This window comes from Eriocheir sinensis, chromosome 5 (genome assembly GCF_024679095.1).
Source record: "Eriocheir sinensis breed Jianghai 21 chromosome 5, ASM2467909v1, whole genome shotgun sequence".
In the NCBI taxonomy this organism is placed as follows: Eukaryota; Metazoa; Arthropoda; class Malacostraca; order Decapoda; family Varunidae; genus Eriocheir; species Eriocheir sinensis.
In genome coordinates, this window is record NC_066513.1 from 27,515,641 (window position 1) to 27,537,131 (window position 21,491).

Here is a 21,491-nt window from a genome sequence, read left to right on the forward strand (position 1 = left end):
CCAACGATTCGTTTAGGAGATATTTGCGAAAAACAGCGTTTGTCCGCCGCTGAAATGTATAGTAGTATAGTTTAGTTTGACCTCAGTGTCCTCCCTAACATAACCTTACCTAACCTCGTCTTTCCTTCGCGTGCCAGCAACTCCATACGTAACGGCGTGTGCTTAATATCAGTATTAGTATTAGTATCAGATTAGTATTAGATTAGCATAGTTTAGTTTGACGTCAGTGCCCTCCCTAACATAACCTTACCTAACCTCGTCTTTCTTTCTCCTCGTGCCAGCAACTCCATACGTAACGGCGTGTGCTTAGTATCAGTAGTAGAGTAGTATAGATTAGTTTGACGTCAGTGCCCTCCCTAACATAACCTTACCTTACCTCGTCTTTCTTTCTCCTCGCCCCAGCAACTCCATACGTAACGGCGTGTGCTTAGTATCAGTATTAGAGTAGTATAGTTTAGTTTGACCTCAGTGTCCTCCTAACATAACCTTACCTAACCTCGCCATTCTTTCTCCTCGTCCCAGCAACTCCATACGTAACGGCGTGTGCTTAATATCAGTAGTAGAGTAGTATAGTTTAGTTTGACGTCAGTGCCCTCCCTAACATAACCTTACGTAACCTCGTCTTTCTTTCTCTTCGTGCCAGCAACTCCATACGTAACGGCGTGTGCTTAGTATCAGTAGTAGAGTAGTATAGTTTAGTTTGACCTCAGTGTCCTCCTAACATAACCTTACCTAACCTCGCCATTCTTTCTCCTCGTGCCAGCAACTCCATACGTAACGGCGTTTGGCCAACCTCGACCAACAACCTGGGCGTGGCGTGCGGGTTCTCTCTCTACCTGCTGGAGTACGAGCCCGCCTCTGCGCACGCCCTCACCTCGCGACTCAAGCAAGCTGTCGCCGCCCTGCCCTTGCCTTCGAGTGAGTGTTGAGTGATGGTTATGTTTTATTTTTATTTTTTTATTTTTTGTCTCAGGAAGATGAAAGGTTACGTCCAGTTATTTTTTTTCTCCTCCCTCTGTTTTTGTCTGTCTCATTTTCTTTTTTTTTCTCTTTCTTTCTTTCTTTCTTTTCTTTTCTTTCTCTTCATTTTTTCTTTATTTCTTTTCTTTCTTTCTTTTCTCGATCTGTCTCGCTTTTTCTGTGTTTTTCTGCTGTCTTTCTTTCTGTCTCTCTCGTTTCTCTTTATTTTCTCTCTCTCTCTCTCTCTCTCTCTCTCTCTCTCTCTCTCTCTCTCTCTCTCTCTCTCTCTCTCTCACCTATATTTTGCCTACGGATTGATAGGTATTGATTTCTCCTCCTCCTCCTCCTCCTCCTCCTCTTCCTCTTCTTCTTCCTCCTCCTCTTCCGCCATTGTCAATTATTTCCTTCCTTTTCTCTCCTATCCTCTTTTTCTTCATTCTTTTCTTCCTCTCCTCCTCCTCCTCCTCCTCCTCCTCCCTTCATTTTCTCCATTTCTTTCCCTATTTCCTTTCCTTCCTCTCCTTTATCAACCTTTTTCTTCTTCCTCCTCTTCCTTCCTTCCTTCTTCTATACCATGTCTTCCTTCCTTTTTCCCTTTCTCCCTTTCTTCCTTTTCCTCCTCCTCCTTCTCCTCCTGTTTCTGTTTCTTTTATCCTTCTATTTTCTCTCTCTCTCTCTCTCTCTCTCTCTCTCTCTCTCTCTCTCTCTCTCTCTCTCTCTCTCTCTCTATTTATTTATTTCTTATATTTTGTTTTGTTTTGCCATTTGATATCCCGACAGACAGACAGACAGACGGACAGACAGACAGACAGACGGCGCTGGCATCGAAAGGGAACTCTTTGATGGATTAGGTTTCTCTCTCTCTCTCTCTCTCTCTCTCTCTCTCTCTCTCTCTCTCTCTCTCTCTCTCTCTCTCTCTCTCTCTCTCTCTCTCTCTCTCTCTCTCTCTCTCTCTCTCTCTCTCTCTCTCTTTATTTAAGAATAAAGATGTAATACTCCCGCTCTACAACAGTTTAGTCAGACCCCACTTGGAATATGCGGTACAGTTTTGGTCTCCCCACCATGCAAAGGATATTGCTAAATTAGAAGGTGTTCAGCGTCGGGCAACGAAAATTATCCCTTCCTTGCGCAACAAATCCTACGAAGAAAGGCTTTCTACCCTTAACATGTTCTCTCTTGAGAAACGTCGCCTCCGAGGAAAACTGATCGAATGTTTTAAAATACTTAATAGTTTCACGAATGTAGACAGATCAACATTGTTTATGATCGATGACACTTTGCGCACGAGGAACAATGGCGTAAAACTCAGATGTAGACAAGTAAATTCAGACTGCACCAAATTTTTCTTCACCAACGATGTAGTGCGAGAATGGAATAAGCTCCCATCATCAGTGGTCCAGTGTAACACGATTGACTCCTTCAAAAATAAGCTCGACCGTCACTTCCTTCAACTTAATATCAACTAGAGTAGAAATGCAACGTTTTGGAGTCTTCTGATTAATGTAAAATCACTTAGGTTTAAGGACAGACCACCAAGTCTGGACCATGGGGTCTGTGTGGTCTGATTTTCTATGTAAATCTATGTAAAAATCTCTCTCTCTCTCTCTCTCTCTCTCTCTCTCTCTCTCTCTCTCTCTCTCTCTCTCTCTCTCTCTCTCTCTCTCTCTCTCTCTCTCTCGTGTTCCTTCATGCATTTTCTTTTCTTTATCTTACCACTATCTTTATCTCTCTCTCTCTCTCTCTCTCTCTCTCTCTCTCTCTCTCTCTCTTCCTACCTCCCCCCTCCTCCCCTTCCCTCCCTCCCCCAGCACAGGTGCGAGGCCTATGCAGGTGTGCTCTGGGCCCGACGAAGGTGTTCTACTTGACATACAGGTAGAAAAGTAGGAACCCTCTCTGTGGGGTTATAAATAGACGCGGATCGATACACACACACACATACACACACGTGAAAGAGGGATGGCTGTGCTCTCTCTCTCTCTCTCTCTCTCTCTCTCTCTCTCTCTCTCTCTCTCTCAAGCCTTATTTCTTCCTCATTTTGGCTTTTATTTCCTGTTTTGTCTATTTTTTTTTTTTTAATTTCTCTGTCTGTCTGTCTGTCCGTCTTCCTCCTTTCCGTCCCTCTCTCCTTCCTTCCTTCCTTATTTCCTGTCCGCCTACTTTCCCTCCTTTCTTTCTGTTCTGCTTTTCTCTTTGCTTCCTTTCCTTCCTGCTTCCCTTCCTCCCTTCCTTCCTTCCTTCCTGCTTCCCTTACCTTCAACCTCCCGTCCTTCCTTCCTTCCTTCCTTCCTTCGCACTGCCTGTTTCCCTGACCGCCTTTCTCTCTTCCTGTCTCTCTCTACCTGTCTTTCATTCCTTTGTTTCTCTCTTTCTACGTTTTTTCCTTCCTTTATTCCTTCTTTCTTTCCTCCTCCCCTCCTTCCTTCCTTTCTAACGGTCTGTCTACGGTCTTTTATCCCTTCTTTCTCTCCTTCTTTCCTTTTGTCCACTCTGTTTCCCTTCCTTCCTTTCTTTCTCCTTTCCTTCCTTCCTTCCTTCCTGCTTGTCCGTCCTTCTTCGTTCGCCTCCTTCCTGCTTTGTTTCCCTTCCTTCCTTTCTTTCTCCTTTCCTTCCTTCCTTCCTTCCTTCCTGGTTTTCCGTCCTTCTTCCTTCTCTTCCTGCCTGCTTCCCTGTCTGTCTGTCTGTTTGCGGTCTTGGGGTGTAAAGCGATCCATCTCTTTGAAAGTAAGCTCGACAACTTCACCGCAAAGTCCTAGGCAGAAGAAGCATCCGTGACCTCACTCTCTCTCTCTCTCAAAGGGCTTAGCTGGGGGCTTTGTGTATGTGTGTGTGTGTGTGTGTGTGTTTTGATTATATCCACCATAATGAGAGAGAGAGAGAGAGAGAGAGAGAGAGAGAGAGAGAAGTATAGGTAGTTTTTGCGCTGAATTGTCCGCAACTTTCTCTCGCTTTCTCTCTTTTCCCGCTCGTCAAGTTTTAGAGAGAGAGAGAGAGAGAGAGAGAGAGAGAGAGAGAGAGAGAGAGAGAGAGAGAGAGAGAGAGAGAGAGAGAGAGAGACTGCAGAGGAAATAAATATGATAAAAAATTAACGTTTGTGTGTGTGTGTGTGTGTCTGTGTGTGTGTGTGTGTGTGTCTGTGTGTGTGTGTGACTATAAGTATACATCATGTTATAAAATTCAAGATTATGTGGTGGTGGTGGTGATGGGGATGGTAGTGGAGGTGGTGGTGGTGTTGCAGTGGTGGTTTTCCTGGTATTGAGTGGTGATGAAAAGTAATGGTGGTGGTGGTGGTGATGGTAGTGGTGGCGATGGTAGTGGAGGTGGTGGTGGTGGTGATGATGGTGGTAGTGGTGGTGGTGTTGCAGTGGTGGTTTTCCTGGTATTGATTGGTGATGAAAAGTAATGGTGGTGGTGGAGGTGGTGGTGGAGGTGGTGGTGGTGTTGCAGTGGTTGCTTTCCTGGTATTGATTGGTGATGAAAGTGGTGGTGGTGGCGGTGATGGTGGTGGTGATGTCTTTGTTTTGGTGTTTGTGGGTTGTGGCGGTGGTGGTGATGAAACGGATGGTGTTGTGGTCATGTCCCCATTCACACACACACACACACACACACACACACACACACACAGACACACACACACACACACACAGACACACATTTGCTATGACTAATGAAAACAAACAAAGGAATTAAGAAAAAGGAGAAGAAAAAGACAGACAGACAGACAAGGTGACAGATACACATTAAACTATACAGATCCAGAATATACCAGTGAATCTTAGGCCTATCTTGGTATCTTTAAGCCTCATTTCCTTACTATCTTTCTCCCTATCTTCATCTTGACCTCGTACTCCCAAACATTTCGGGACACACACACACACACACACACACACACATTTGATAAAGCTTTCGTAGAGGTTATGTTGTGTTAGTTGTGTTTCCATGGGCAGTTTTATGAGCCTGGGGATAGTTTGACAAGGCTTTCATAGAGGCTGTGTTAGTAGTGTTTCCATGGGTAGTTTTATGAGCCTGGTGATAGTTTGACAAGGCTTTCATAGAGGCTGTGTTAGTGGTGTTTCCATGGGTAGTTTTATGAGCCTGGTGATCGTTTGACAAGGCTTTCATAGAGGCTGTGTTAGTAGTGTTTCCATGGGTAGTTTTATGAGCCTGGTGATAGTTTGACAAGGCTTTCGTAGAGGCTGTGTTAGTAGTGTTTCCATGAGCAGTTATATGAGCCTGGGGATAGTTTGACAAGGCTTCTGCACCATGAATGAACGTATAAGAAAAACACTCATGAGACCCCGACTAACCTCCTTTGTGGCCTTTGGAAATAGTTGATGTTTGTAAGGGTCTAAGGGCGAAGGGAGGAAAGGGAGAGGGAGTCTAGGAATGGGAAGTGACGTAACGAAAACTGTATGACCTGCAGGGGTAAGGAAAGTGTGTGTGTGTGTGTGTGTGTGTGTGTGTGTGTGTGTAGGGCTTCTCTCTCTCTCTCTCTCTCTCTCTCTCTCTCTCTCTCTCTCTCTCTCTCTCTCTCTCTCCCATTTTTATCCACCATTGACCTTAATCCTCTTTTTCCTTCTCTATTTTTATCACATTTTCTTTTGTTTCTTTCCTACTTTTTAATTCAAGCTCGTAGTAGTAGTAGTAATAGTAGTAGTAGTACCGGTAGTAGTAGTAGATAAGAAGAAGAAAAAGAAGAAGGAAAAATAGTGGTAAAGATTAGAAATAACACATAGGCTTAACTACTGTGTGTGTGTGTGTGTGTGTGTGTGTGTGTGTGTGTGTGTGTGTGTGTGTGTGTGTGTGTGTGTATGTGTGTGTGTGTGTGCGCGGGATAGGAAGCTAAACCGGAAATGAGCAGACAAAGGCGCAGAGAGAGAGAGAGAGAGAGAGAGAGAGAGAGAGAGAGAGAGAGAGAGAGAGACTATACCTTCCAAGACAAACATATGACGATAACCAGAGACGAACACACACACACACACACACACACACACACACACACACACAGTCCCATCCCTCGGTCAATTTTCCTTTCTCTCTCCTCTCCTCTTTTCCTCCTATCTTTTCTTTCTTTTTATCTCCTCTTCCTTCAGTTCTTTTCTTCCTTTCCTTCCCCTTTCCTTTCTCTCCTCCTTCCCTTCCTTCCCCTTCCCTCTCTTTCCTCTCAGCTTCTTCGTCTTTTCCCTTCCTTCTTCCCCTTCATCATATTCTTCCTCCACCTCTTCCTTTACTTGCCTTTCATTCCCCTTCCTTCCTCCAACCTAATCCCTTTCCTTCCCTTTCCTTCCCCATCCCTCTTCTCACTTTTTCCCTTCCTTTCCTTTCCCTTTCCATCCATTCCATCCTCTCCTTCCCTTCTCTCCTATACCTTCATTACAACTCCATCCCCGAAATGTGTGAGGATATGGGACTTACTCCAGGCTCATCAAACTACCCATGGCAATACTAACACAGCCTCTACCAAAGCCTTATCAAACATGGGTGTGTAAGGCTCATCAAACTACCCATGGCAATACTAACTAACACAGACTCTATCGAAGCCTGATCAAATGAGAATGGGATCATAGACGAGGCAAAGCGTGAGTCAGACAGGGAGGAAAGAACATGGAAAGGAGAAAGTCTGTCTGAGTGCCAAAATGTGAAAGCCAAGCGACTGGAAAATCTTGGATGGGGAAGGAAGGAAGAGGAGCAAGTGGTGGAGGAGGAGGAGGAGGAGCGGGAGATAAGAGGAAGGGAGAGTTGTGTGTGTGTGTGTGTGTGTGTGTGTGTGTGTGTGTGTGACTAATTATTTGTGTGTGTGTGTGTGTGTGTTATAATAAACGGTTTATTAAGTGATTGCAGCTGTAAAGCTGAAAATATACACGTTGAAAAAACAAATTTTGAAATATAAAAAAAAAAAAAGGGAAAATGTACAATATGAAAGGGGTATAGGGGGTCTGGGGTGGTGGAGGGGAGGGGAGGTGGTGGAATGCAGTGCGTAGGTGTGGTAGGAGGCGGTTTGGTCTTCTGGGTTAAGCCCCAGGTCAACCCCAGGTCAAAAAAGGGTCAGGTTGCAGTTGATGGCAGGGGTGCAGGTAGAAGCGGTGTCGGCCGTCACTCAGCTTATTGGCTTAGCGATGACCTGCTAATCAATCCTGCCGGTGAGACAAGATAGGAAGAGGTGGACCGAGATGCAGTGGGGGTGGGAACGTCTGCACTGCCTTGTATGTTGAGCGGCGTGCTGATTGCCCCAACCATGAGTCCACCTGAGTGACGGGCCTCAACACTGCACTACACCTGAACCAAATTCTCCCAGCAGCATGATGGTCGGGCTGGTGTACCTGGGGCGTCGGCTGGATGATAATTAAGGCTGCGTCGACGTTACAGTGGCCATTGCTACTCTTCAGTGTCTTCACGGCACCACAAACGCACTGCACTCACTGTCTGTCACCATGATTAAGCTTGAGGTCACAAAGGTTTCTTACGGTGTTGGGCTTTTGATGAAAAGGGAGAGGGGGATGGAGGGGAAGGGGGGAGGCCAACAGGCTGGCCCCTGTCTGCTCCTGTGTGTGGCGGTTCAAGGTGTGGCAGATTCCAGAATTCCCATGAGTGCAGCGCTGACAGTTCGACCGCCAATTATCAGATTAGCACTCTCTCCCGGCCTACCCACCCTCAACCCAACTGTTTCTCTCTCTCTCCCTCTCTCTCCCTCTCGACCCGGGGGAGGGACCTAGGGGGACACACCGACCACCACCACCACCACCACAACCAACACCACAACGTGGCAACATGGGAAAAAATCGCTGCCACATGTCATAGAATTTATACAAATCCTTGTTATAATCCTAAACATCGACACTCATTGTACTATGTAGCTTCCTTTACTATATACAGAATATATAAAATATCGCTTTCAAATAGCACATGGATGGGAAATAAGAGAGAGACGCATGTACGAACGCTGATTTGGCAGCATGGGTAGAGGTAAACGACGATACCAGCTCCACCCTGAACCGCCTTCTTGCTCTGAACAGACTATACCCATCAGGCCGAACTTCCCCTTCTCCTCTTCCACTTTTCTTTTCTTCTTCCTCCTCCTCCTCCTCCTCCTCCTCGTCTTCGCAAAAAAAAAAAAGAAGAATGTGACTCACTGTATTTATGAAAGGACAGCAGGAAGGGGATTCTCTCTCTCTCTCTCTCTCTCTCTCTCTCTCTCTCTCTCTCTCTCTCTCTAGATGGCACAAACTGAATATAACTGACTTCATCTTATCTCCCGTTGCAGTAGTAGTAGTAGTAGTAGTAGTTGTTGTAGGTGGTGATGTTAGCTGCCTGTGTACACTTTTGCCTCTCCCTACACACACACACACACACACACACACACACACACAGCAATGTTATGTTCAGCTTTAAGAGGAGCTCAAGACCCTAACTCTCTCTCTCTCTCTCTCTCTCTCTCTCTCTCTCTCTCTCTCTCTCTCTCTCCGGCCTGTTTTCTTATATTGTTAAATCCTTCACCCAACCTTCTCTGCCCTTCCTCCTCCTCCATTTCCTCCTCCTCCTGGTGGGTCAGGAGGTGAAGGGGTCACGGTGATCTGCGTTAATGACCTCAGAGAGAGAGAGGGGTTTATTTTACTTTGCCTGTTTCTGGGGGGAGGAAAGGGATGGGAAAAGGAGTGAAGAGGAGGAGGAGGAGGACTTGAGTCTATCCCTGCGTTTTCGTTCACACACACACACACACACACACACTGGCTGTCAACCTCCTCATTTTCACTCTGCCGCCTCCTCCTCCTCCTCCTCATCATCATCATCATCATCCTTATCATCAACTTCTTCCCTTTCTTTCTCGTCTTACCTCTCTTCCTCTCTTCTTTTTCGACCGTCCCGTCTCCTCCTCCTCCTCCTTGAAATAAACACCCCAGGACGTCCTTCTCCCCTCTTCTCCCTTATCCCATTATCCTCCCATCTGTATACATGAGAGAGAGAGAGAGAGAGAGAGAGAGAGAGAGAGAGAGAGAGAGAGTCCCTACGTTCTTCTATCCTCTATTTCATATACTAATTTCTTATCTATTTTATCACTGTTATTATTATTATTATTATTATTATTATTATTATTATTATTATTATTATTATTATTATTATTATTATTATAGTTCAACACGTGTATACTGTAACAGCTTAACCCTTCCTCCCTTTCCTCCCTCCTTGACTCCTCCCTTTCCTCTCTCCTTCCCTCCCTTCCTCCCCCCTTTCCTCCTCTTTTCCTCCCCCTTAGTACACCACTCCTACTCTTCGCTTTATTCTTCTATTATTATTATTATTTCTCCTCTTCTTGGAAACGTAAAGGATAGAGAGGAGGAGGAGGAGGAGGGAAGGGAGATGAAAATTGAGGGAAGGGAGGAGGAGGGAGAGAGGTGTCGCCCATGAAGGGACAGGAGGTGATCGGGTACACAAGAGAGAGAGAGAGAGAGAGAGAGAGAGAGAGAGAGAGAGATTATTTTTTCTATTTTAACTTCACTCCGCCAGTCAACCTTCCTCCCTCCCTCGCTCCAGTTAATCTCCCTCCCTCCCTTCGCCAGTCAACCTCCCTCCCTCCCTCGCTCCAGTCATCCTCCCTCCCTCACTCCCTCCGCCAGTCAACCTATCTCCCTCCCTCCCTCCGCCAGTCAACCTCCTTCCCTCCCTCCCTTCGTCAGTCAACCTCCTCCTCCTCCTCCGCCAGTCAACCTCCTCCTCCTCCTCCCCGCCAGTCAACCTCCCTCCCTCCCTCCCTCCCTCCGCCAGTCAACCTCCCTCGCTCCCTCCCTCCCCCCGCCAGTCAACCTCCCTCCCTCCCTTCCTCCCGTCAACCTCCCTCCCTCCCTCCCTCCGCCAGTCAACCTCCCTCCGTCAGTCAACCTCCCTCCCTCCCCCCGCCAGTCAACCTCCCTCCCTCCCTCCTCTCATCAGTCAACCTCCCTTCCTCCCTCCCTCCCTCCCCCCGCCAGTCAACCAGTTCCTTTTTATTGCTGTACTAAATCTGAAGTGACCCAGCTAGCTCAATATACATATTACGAGACCCACTTTGCTTTGTTAAAAATATTATAAGCATATCACCCTAACTAAAACCCTTCATCCATTTATAAGCCATAGTCAAGGCTTTACACGCACCCTCATTCGCCCTCGGTAATAATAATAATAATAATAATAATAATAATAATAATAATAATAGTAATGGTGATGGTAGGTCGTCCTTCACTTATTTTGCTCGATTCAAGGCGGTCTGGATAATTGTTTTTGTTACTTTCTAGATACATGGTGACTGGCTGGCCTTCTCTCTCTCTCTCTCTCTCTCTCTCTCTCTCTCTCTCTCTCTCTCTCTCTCTCTCTCTCTCGTCACCCACCATTTAACTTTCCCTTCCACCCACCCACGCACGCACCCTTCACACACACACACACACATACACACACACACACACACACACATTATAGTCCACCCTTCACTACCACCCCCCGTCCTCCTCCTCCTCCTCCGCCATGCAACATCAAAAAAGGCACACGCACCATTATTTCCTGCCTGACCCAAATGGACCTAAAACCCGAATTCAGTTAATAGTCATAAGGCGCCGCTGGTAGCCTCGAATCCACTCCTAGATGTGTGTGGGTGTCTCTTTAGGGCGGGTCAATATTCTAAATGTATCAGGCTCACATTACAACCCAAGGCCACAGAGACGTTTGGCAGGGGTTTCATGGGTGTGTTTTTTTCGTCTTCAAGATGCAGAAGTCGTGTAAAAACTTCCACCAGGGTCACAAAACATTATTATCCAAGGCCGGAGAGACGTTTGACCGGGTTTTCATGGGTGTTTTTTTCCCCCTTCAAGATGCAGAGGTCGTGTAAAATTTCCACCAGCATCACAAAACACTATTTCCCAAGCCCGCAGAGAGGTTTGATCTGGTCTTTATGGGTGTTTTTTTCCTCTTCAAGATGCAGAAGTCGTGTAAAAACTTCCACCAGGGTCACAAGACACTATTATCCAAGGGCACAGAGAAGTTTGACCTGGTTTTCATGGGAGTTTTTTTTTTCTCTTCAAGATGCAGAAGTCGTGTAAAAACTATCACCATCGTCACAAAACACTATTTCCCAAGGCCGCAGAGGAGTTTGGCAGGGGTTTCATGGGTGTTTTTTTCCTATTCAAGATGCAGAGGTCGTGTCAAACTATCACCAGGGTCACAAAACATTATTATCCATAGGCGCAGAGAAGTTTGACCCGGGTTTCATAGGTGTTTTTTTTCCCCTTTAAGATGCAGAGGTCGTGTAAAAACTTCCACCATCGTCACAAAACACTATTTCCCAAGGCCGCAGAGAAATTTGGCAGGGGTTTCAAGGGTGTGTTTTTTCCTATTCAAGATGCAGAGGTCGTGTCAAACTATCACCAGGGTCACAAAACATTATCATCCATAGGCGCAGAGAAGTTTGACCTGGTTTTCATGGGTGTTTTTTTTCCCCTTTAAGATGCAGAGGTCGTGTCAAGCTATCACCAGGGTCACAAAACATTATTATCCAAGGGCGCAGAGAAGTTTGACCTGGTTTTCATGGGTGTTTTTTCCCGTTTAAGATGCAGAGGTCGTGTCAAGCTATCACCAGGGTCACAAAACATTATTATCCAAGGGCGCAGAGAAGTTTGACCTGGTTTTCATGGGTGTTTTTTCCCGTTTAAGATGCAGAGGTCGTGTCAAGCTATCACCAGGGTCACAAAACAGTCTATGCAAACCCAGGACCTTTTAAGGCAACCCTGACACAATTTTCCCTTAATTTTAGAGTGGCCCTCTTAAACCTCACTCCCGGCAACCCTAACCCCATTTTCTTTCAGTACCTCTTCCATTAAACCATTGTTCTTCTCTCTGTTAACATCCCCTAACTTAAAACAAAATCCTAACCCTTATTTATATATCTCAAGAATAAGTGAATGTATATGTTTTAATTTTAAGGCAACCCCCCCTTAAATGTATCAGACTCCCATTACGAATACTTCCCAAGGCCACAGAGAAGATTATCCGGGTATTCATGGGTACTTTCCCCTTCAAGAAGCAGAGGACGTGTCAGCCTATCCCCAGCATCACTAAACAGTCCATGGAAATCCCAGGAACTTCCACGTCAAGGCTTTTCAAACAGGCAAACTGAGGCGCTATGTTTGAGAGTACGAAAGAGGATTAACCGGTTCTTCATGGGTACTTTCCCCTTCAAGATGCAGAGGTCGTGTCAAACTCTCCCCAGCATCACGAAACAGTCCATGGAAATCCCAGGAACTTTCACGTCAAGGCTTTTCAAACAGGGGAATTGAGGCGCCGATTAGTTTAAGAATATGAGAGACTATTTTAAACCCTCATGTTCGTCCATTTTCAGTGCAGTGCTTCCCCATAGTCGTCCCTATCCAGAAATTACGGTACATTTCAGCGCAGTGCTTCCTCATTGTCGTCCATCATATCCAGAAATTACGGTACATTTCAACGCACTGCTTCCCCATTGTTGTCCATATCCAGAAATTACGGTAGATTTCAGCGCAGTGCCCCCTTGAGAGTGTAAAAATAAGTAGATAAAATACAGAATAAAACAGGAAAAAGGAAAAATAGAGTAAGAAATAAGAATAAAAAGAGGAAAATAGAGAGGCTGGTGGAGTCGACCTGGTAGTAATGGTCTAACGCGCAATTACACGATAAGCTAATTGAACTCCATAACCTTAATAATAATAATAGGTTAGCATGCACACGCTCTCTCTCTCTCTCTCTCTCTCTCTCTCTCTCTCTCTCTCTCTCTCTCTCTTGCTTGCTTCTTTAAAGACATAATAACCTAAAGCTGTGTGTCTCTTCCGCCCCCCCGAGCTGTGTGTGTGTGTGTGTGTGCGTGTGGGGTGGGAAGAGAAAGTTAAATGGTAGTTGTGGGAGGGGAGGGATTGAGAGAGAGAGAGAGAGAGAGAGAGGTGATAAAGAAAGATGGAAGGAAAGATAGACAGACAGAGAAAATAAATAATGTGTATGTGTGTGAGAGAGAGAGAGAGAGAGAGAGAGAGAGAGAATCCTGCCTTGAATCTTGGAAACATATAAGCCTTCGTGGTCTTTGCAAGGTCACAAATACTGCAATATGCTGAATTTCTCTCTCTCTCTCTCTCTCTCTCTCTCTCTCTCTCTCTCTCTCAAGAGAGAGAGAGAGAGAGAGAGAGAGAGAGAGAGAGAGAGAGAGAGAGTCGTATATTGAGGTAAAAAAAAAAAGAAAAAAAAGTAAAGAATGGCAACTTATCTAACTGTTCTGAGGGTAGTTATGGCGGACAGACAGACACACACACAGATAGACACACAGACAGACAGACATAGCGTTTTTTTTTCCCTCATTATTATTTTTTTGCCCTTGAACTGCATCCTGCATTGTAAAAAAAAAAAAAGACACACACACACACACACACACACACACACACACACACACACACACACACACGTTTCCCATAGTTAGTTTTCCTTCCTTTCCTCTTTTTAGTCTCCTTCCTCTTCATATCTTTTCCTTCTTTTCCTCATTTCCCTTCTTCCCTTCCTTCCATTCCCTCCTTCAACCTTCCTTTATCTTCTCCATTCTATCCCATCCCTTCCCTTCCCTTCCCTGCAGACATAAGCAAGACGCAGCATAATATCACAAACTAAAACAACTTCGATATACAAAAAAATCTTACAGGTCTAGAGGAGCAATTATTTGAAACCTTGTAAAAGAGCGAGTCCCTCAACATTCAAGCACTGCCTTATTTTGGTGTTGGATAACGACCTCAATAATATATGATTCTACAATTGTTAATATTTTTCGGTGTCTAGATAATGGCTTGTATAGGTATGCATGTGTTTATACATATGTGAATTTAATTAAGATTGACTTATGGACGCTAGCAATTGGAATTTATTATTTTCATTCTCATTTTATTATTATTATTATTATCATCATTGTTATCATTATTAATATTAGTATTATGAGTGACTCGGTGGTGTTAATGGCAAGGAGAGAAAGTTTGGGAACATCGTGCTTGTGGCGTTGACATAGTTATAATTCTGCTAAGGCGAGACAAAGCTGGGAATAGCGTGCGTGTACGACTTCAGGTTGGGAATAGCGTGCGTGTATGACTGCTATTGACATGGGAATATATACTCGGGCGAGACTAACGTTGGGAGCATCGTGGGTGACTCGCATGCTGGCGGTGTGAGTGACCTGGGAACAAAGCTGTCATTGTACGAAGTCTTGAGTGGAGGTGAACTCAACTTGTACCTACGCTCACTTGTTATTGCCGCCACGTGAACGAAATCCTAAGTCCGTTCACTCAAGGTTCTCGTTCACTCTGTATTGTCACACTTCCTTATGCTTGTCCATCCATTCAGGGTTCTCGTCCACTCTGTACTGTCACACTTCTTTATGCTTGTCTGTCCATTCAGGGTTCTCGTCCACTCTCGTCCACACTTCCTTATGCCTCTCGATTTACAAAGACCAAGGTAATCGTGTTCTCATAAATGTTTCTTTAGGGTAATGGCAGAGGTAGGTCAGACTTGTCATCACTACGCTCATAAAACTACCCATGAGAATGTCCACAGATCCTACGAAAGCCTTACCAAAAGTAGGTTTGAGCTCTATAATGTATTCTCAGACGCCTCCGGTTCTCGCGTCGGATATCTCCAAGGCCGAAAAGAGACTGAGTTGCCACGAGTGTTTTGGTTTCATGGTGCAGAAGAATGGTCAAACAAACGCCAGAGTCAAAGCTAGCCCTGGAAATGCCTAAAACTCTATACGAAAACTTTATCACACATATTCTTGTACGCCGAATTTTTTAGGAATGTGACCCTGCATATTAGTCTCCTTGAGTATAATCTAGTGCAGCTGAACTTAAGGCGTCGTACATTGACCTTTATCTATACTAATTATCACGTGGAGCCTCGAAATGAGTAAGAATATGGTCCTGCCTCGAAAAGTGTAAAATATGACCCTGTATAGTTAGTCTCCGTGATTAATCTAGTGCAGCTGAACTTAAGGCGTCGTACATTGACCTTTATCTATACTAATTATCACGTGGAGCCTCGAAATGTGTAAGAATATGGTCCTGCCTCGAAAAGTGTAAAAATATGACCCTGCATAGTTAGTCTTCGTGATTAATCTAGTGCAGCTGAACTTAAGGCGTCGTACATTGACCTTTATCTATACTAATTATTACGTGGAGCCTCGAAATGTGTAAGAATATGGTCCTGCCTCGAAAAGTGTAAAAATATGACCCTGTATAGTTAGTAAATTAGTTAATCTCCGTAAGTAATCTAGTGCAGCTGAATTTAAGGCGTCGTACATTGACCTTTACATAAACATTGTCACGCGTGGAGCCGCTACGTCCACTCTGGTTCTAAGATACGGCGTCTCCAGCATCTCCGTGAAGGGTCGTAAGTGCAGTTGAACTCTCGTGATACAGTGGCTTTATCTACACGCCTTATCAGAAGAGCGACCTCAAAGTCCACTCAGGTTCCAAGTTACGCCGTCTCCGTGGAGGGTCTCGGAGCGCAGGTGAGCTTAAGGTGTCAGATATACAACGACCTTTAGCTACCTGGACGCGTTATCATATAAGAGCGACGTTGAAGTCCACTCTTGAGGTTTCATAGTTACGCATCTGCTATTGATAAAGGGACTGCATACGAGGATGTTGTTTGTGTTTGTGTTCTACTCTCTCGCTACTGACTATACCTGACCGCTTGTTTACTTATATAGCCTTGTATATTTTAACTATAAAGGAGGAGGAGGAGGGTAGGTAATGATAAATGTAAAGGATTAGCAAAGGAGGAGATAAAGGAAGGGTTAAAAAAAACTTATACTACAGTTTTATATCGTTCCAGACTTATATTCTACGGTTTTTTTTATCGTTCCAGACTTATTGACCAGTTTTTATCCTTACAGACTTCTATACCTGTGTTCTTTATCGTTCCAGAAACCCCGAAATGGCTGGCCAACTTGGTGGGGTCGGTGGGCATCTCCTTCGTGTTCTTCGTGATCCTGATGAAGGTTCGGCAATACCTCCTCAGGATCCTGCTGGCCTACCGCGGCTGGATGTGTGAGTAGGCCTACCCTTGAACCGTGTATTTGCCTACAGTATTCCTGCACTTAATTGCTAAATGGTGTTGGTGTGTTAGACTGGTGGTGGTGGGTCAAGATTGCTGGTGGTGATTTGTTAAGACTATAGTCTATTCATTTGGGCAAGGCCACTCACGGTAGCTTAGTCCCAGCGACTCCACTTCCCCCTTCTGGCTGGGTAGCTCCGAGCTGGATGATGTAAACTACTTGTCATGTTAAGTAGTCAACATAAAATGGTAAGTAGTGATAATAAAATGTTAAGTAGTCAACATAAAATGCACATCTAACACAAACTGTTAATTTCTGTTCAAGCACTGTCCAAGGTGATTTAATTTATTTATGCATTTTATGTTGACTACTTAACATTTTATTGTTACTACTTACCATTTTATGTTGACTACTTAACATGACAAGTGGGTTACATCATCCAGCTCGGAGCTACCCAGCCAGAAGGGGGAAGTGGAGTCGCTGGGACTAAGCTACCGTGAGTGGCCTTGCCCAAATGAATAGACTTTTTTTTATAGTGGTGATGAATGGTCTTACTGGTGATGTTGAAGGCAAGAGTTAAAATACACTGGAGGACATAAAAGTGTCCCAAACTCTTACGAAAGCCTTAATTGCCAGTTAGCTAATGTGTCCGTGTGTGTGACCGAAATGTTTATGCCGCTTTGCTTAGTCTATCAATATTAAGTCTGTGAAGTCCCCTTGAGAATGAAGGAGGGATGCTGCCCCCCCCTCCCCCCACCCCTCCATTTACAACTCTGCGCGCACCCCTGGTTTTGGCTTGAATTATCTCCATATTGAGGTTATTCCCAGGTGTCATATCTCCCTGTCTCCGCAGATGAGAACATACGGGAAGTCTCGCTGAAGAACAAGCTCTGGGGCCTGACCGTCAAGTTCGTGTCCGGCTACCAACCATCGCTGTACTCCTGCCAGCGCTCCCTGCCTCGTATGCCCGTGCCTCCCCTGGACGAGACACTCAGTAAGGCGCCTGGAACTCGTATTGTAGGGTTAAAAGGAGGGAGAGAAAGGAAGGGGAAGAGTAAGGAGATGAGCAATGATGAATTAACTTGATAGAGCCTTCAGTCATGTCTTATATAATGATGCTAGAGTGTTACTGAAGTAGACTGACAGTATTGAAGAGCTGGGGATGCTATAATCTACATCATTCATTCATGTCTTGTACTGTTCACGTTGTCCTTACTTGATAGAGCCTTCAGTCATGTCTTGTATACTGTTCACATGGCCCTTATTTGATGCCAGAAACATAGAACATTGAAGGGCTGGGGACATATCATTCTACATGATCTCACACTCGTATTGTAGGGTTAACATAGGCCTACTCGAGCCTTACTTGATCAACTTTTCAGCCATGTCTTGTATACTGTTTATATGGTCTTTATGTGAATGCAGAATGTTACTGAAGTTAACTAGAGCATTCAAGGGCTGGGGACACTCAATCTACAGCCTTCATTATCTTAGGAGCGCTCAAGTAACCACAAATTTACAAGCAGTATTCACAGGATCTTTTACACCCAAAATATATTAAATACATTCTAAACCCAGTACACGTCACTCCATAATCACTTGCAGGCATTTCTCTTTTATTTCCTTTCCCTTAAGCTGCCTGCTGTACCGTAAAATAAGAAAACAAGTCACTATCTTTCCCTTGAGCTGCCTTCTGTACCGTAAAACAAGATCACAACAAGCCACTATATTTCCCATGAGCTGCCTGCTGTACCGTAAAGTAAGAAAACAAGTCACTATCTTTCCCTTGAGCTGCCTTCTGTACCGTAAAACAAGAAAACAACAAGCCACTATCTTTCCCTTGAGCTGCCTTCTGTACCGTAAAACAAGAAAACAACAAGCCACTATATTTCCCTTGAGCTGCCTTCTGTACCGTAAAACAAGAAAACAACAAGCCACTATCTTTCCCTTGAGCTGCCTTCTGTACCGTAAAATAAGAAAATAACAAGTCACTTCAGGGCATCCATTTTCCTAGGCAAGTTGTTGGACAGCCTCAAGCCCCTGTGCTCGGAGGAGGAGTTCAAGGACTACAGCAAACAGGCGCAGGACTTCGAGGGCAGCATAGGACCTCGCCTCCAGCGCCTCCTCTACCTCAAGTCATGGTGGGCGCCGAACTACGTGTCAGACTGGTGGTGAGTATTAGACTGTGGTGGTGACTGGTGATGGGTGGTGTGTCTGAGATTGGTGGTGATGGGTGGTGTCCTAGTATTAGACTGGAGGTGTGGTGCACGATGGTGACTGGTGATGGGTGGTGTGTCTGAGATTGGTGGTGATGGGTGGTGTCCTAGACTGATGGTGTTAGATTGGTGATGAGTGTCAGGGTGGTGATGTATGGGTTAGACTGGTGGTGATTGTGTCAGACTGGTGGTGATTGTGTCAGACTGGTGGTGATTGTGTCAGACTGGTGGTGATTGTGTCAGACTGGTGGTGATTGTGTCAGACTGGTGGTGATTGTGTCAGACTGGTGGTAGGTCTAAACTGTCTCAGAATATCACACCTCACCCATTTTTACCACTCTACAATTTATCTTGCTTTAACACCCATACCAAAACCATTATTACATTCTCCATCACATCTTGACATCCTATCTTGACACTCTTACTTAAAGCATCTCCATAATGATAACTAATAAGTGATATGATAGTGATAATGAGGAGGAGGAGGAGGTAAAGGAGAAGGAAGAGGAGGAGGAGGAGATGAAGAAGAGGAGGATAAACCTGAAGGAGAACAAGTAGAAGAAGGAGAAGATGAAGATGATGGTTATGAAGCTGGAGAGGATGAGGAAGAAGAAGAAGGAAGAAGAGGAGAGGGAGGAGGAGAATGCAAGGGTGAAAATATATAATGCAGGGAAGAACATAAAAGTTCATTCTACATTTAAGAGAAAAAAATGAGTATGTAGTTGATTGTGTTATTCTTTATTTTAGGGAGAGGTACGTGTATTTGATGTCAAGATGTCCGCTGGTCATCAACTCCAACTACTATGCCCTGGACCACTACATCTGGACACCCACCTCCAGCCAGGTCAGTGTCTTGCAAATCCTCTGGGCTGGGGGCCGAGAATGCCTCTTGATACATGACACAGCTGAGGGGGAGGAAGGTGTAATGTGTCCATCTGGTTATAGTTTAAAGAGTCTCCTTCCAAATTGATCTCTCTCTCAGCCACTCTTTTTTTTATTTGCATTTATAGGAGCATTGCTGAGTAGGCTTTTTTATTTTCCTTTTGTTTTTGCCCTTGAGCTGTTTCCTCTACTGCTTCAATATCCATGTGCACTTGATTTATCTTTAAGAGTACCCTCTGGTTGTTACACGGTCATTAAGAGATTATACAAAGTGCAAGAAATCACTAAGGTTCATGATTGCAGGTTGCGAGAGCAGCCAACGTCATGCACTCCATCCTGAGCATGAAGCGCTGCATCGACCGCGAGGAGCTGCAGCCACTCCTCCTGCGGAACACCATCCCTATCTGCATGGCCCAGTACGAGCGGCTCTTCTCCACTGTGAGGTGAGCGACACAGATGCTGCCACCCCTGACCAGCCTCTTGTCTTACCACCCTCCATGTCAAATCAGTTCATGCATAAGGACCAGTATGTTATTATTTTTAAGCATATCAGCACCCCATTTTGCCTGTTTGGAAAGTCTGTCCTAGAAGTTGCTGGAACTTTCATGGACTGTTATGTGATCCTGGTGATAGATTTACATGACTTCTGCATCTTGAACAAGAAAATTACTCAGTTAATCTTCTCTGTGGCCTTGGAAAACCCAGTTACTTTTCTCTGTGGCCTTGGGAAATAGTCATGATGGGAGCTTGATACATTTAAGAATATTGACCTATGTGCCACTAATAATTCTGTGCATGACGTGAGACTATTAAGTGTTTGTGATGACCCAGAACATCCACCATCTTTCAGAGTGCCGGGTGAGGAGATCGACGAGATGCTTCACTTTGACTCCCAGGAATCGCGCCATATCGTGGTGTGGCGGCAGGGACTCTTCTACCAGCTCAGCATCTATGACGACAAGAACCAGCTGCTGTCCGTCACCGTGCTGGAGAAGTACTTCCAGGACATCATCGACGACGCGAACAAACACAAAGGTACATCAGCATACTCGAGGGGTGAAATTGACCTCTCTCTTGGCCATTCATCTATACACTCATCTTTCCACTCTTTAATAAGGGCAGTAATTAGTGGGCTTTTTTTTTCTCCATTATTATTTTGCCTTTGAGGTCCTTCCTTTACTGTAAAAACAAGGAGGGGGTCTTCTGGGTATTTCTGCTGGTATTGAAGTGCCCATAAAATCTCATCACAGTCTGGGAGGAGGTTAGGGAACATCTTTTTAGCCTGTGTCCTGGGGTAATGGGTCCTTATCCACCACAGGCACTAGGCACAATGATAGGGAGATGAGCATTTAGGTCATGTCCAGCTATAGGGCATGCCTCCAACTTTACCTGTCTTCCAGTAAACTAATAACAGATGATTGATTTCAGAGAGTGTGAGTGAGAGTGAGCGCAGTGTGGCAGCTCTCACCGGCCTCCCCAGGACTGATTGGGCTCACATCCTGCGGGATCACTTCAAGTCTGGCATTAACAAGGACAACATGGATCTCATCAACAAGGCAATTTGCATGGTGAGTCTCGGAGTGCACCCTTCCTTCCGTTGTACTAATTTCCGCCTTATTATGACAAACATTTGCAGGGGGAGAGTATCTAACTTCTCCATCCTATATTGATTTTTTATTATAAGTTTTCTGTCAACAGTACTTTTTTTTTATCTTCCCATGGAGATATTTTGTTTAGATACTTCATATAGGCACTTAGATCACACACGCCCTTTGCCTTTTTTAAACAATGCAAATGAAGCTTGTCACCCTAAGAATACAATCATCTTTCATGTGATCAGACTTGCTCTCTTTAAACATTAAGTACATGCCACTTTAAGGATTCCTTTGCAGTGTAAGTAGGTACTGTTGCATGCTTTAAGATGGATTTCTCGGGCTTATAATTGTTTAGTGCGTAAAGTACATTCCTCATTCATAATTGTTGCCTTTTTACCTGCAGGTAGTCTTGAGTGATAAAGTTCCCGAGAGCATCTCTGACAAAGGCAAGATGCTCCTGCACTCCGACGGCCGCACGCTTTGGTGAGTGCTGCCGCTGATAACCCATGATAACACAAGAACTAGTGTGATACCCTCCTTTTGTCTGGTGTTATCTTTCTGGAGCAGTGTTTTTGCAGATATAGTTTGAAAGATTTTGTTTCTGACACAGGCATTTTCTTTTATTGAATTGAAGTGCATGACCCAGTGCACCTATTAAAATTTCAAGAAAAGGAAGGATGGAGGAAGGAATCTTAACACATTCCTCAGTTTATTAAGGATTTGCTGTGTCTCATAACACTCAGGCATTTTCTTTCGCTAAATTGA

At 44.7% G+C, this 21,491-nt stretch overlaps 1 protein-coding gene across 2 annotated transcripts in view; it reads left to right on the forward strand.

Annotated features, from left to right (window-relative positions):
* LOC126986075 (carnitine O-palmitoyltransferase 1, liver isoform-like) overlaps positions 1-21,491 on the forward strand; it is a 36,600-nt gene that overhangs the window by 10,626 nt on the left and 4,483 nt on the right. For both annotated transcript variants that reach the window (XM_050841771.1, XM_050841764.1), the window contains exons 2-10: positions 764-918; positions 15,903-16,025; positions 16,887-17,027; positions 18,048-18,204; positions 18,997-19,093; positions 19,435-19,574; positions 19,982-20,166; positions 20,560-20,699; positions 21,130-21,209. In XM_050841771.1, the coding sequence (XP_050697728.1) occupies positions 15,971-16,025; positions 16,887-17,027; positions 18,048-18,204; positions 18,997-19,093; positions 19,435-19,574; positions 19,982-20,166; positions 20,560-20,699; positions 21,130-21,209 (995 nt within the window). In that variant the 5' untranslated portion in view covers positions 764-918; positions 15,903-15,970. The remainder of the gene's footprint in view (positions 1-763; positions 919-15,902; positions 16,026-16,886; positions 17,028-18,047; positions 18,205-18,996; positions 19,094-19,434; positions 19,575-19,981; positions 20,167-20,559; positions 20,700-21,129; positions 21,210-21,491) is intronic.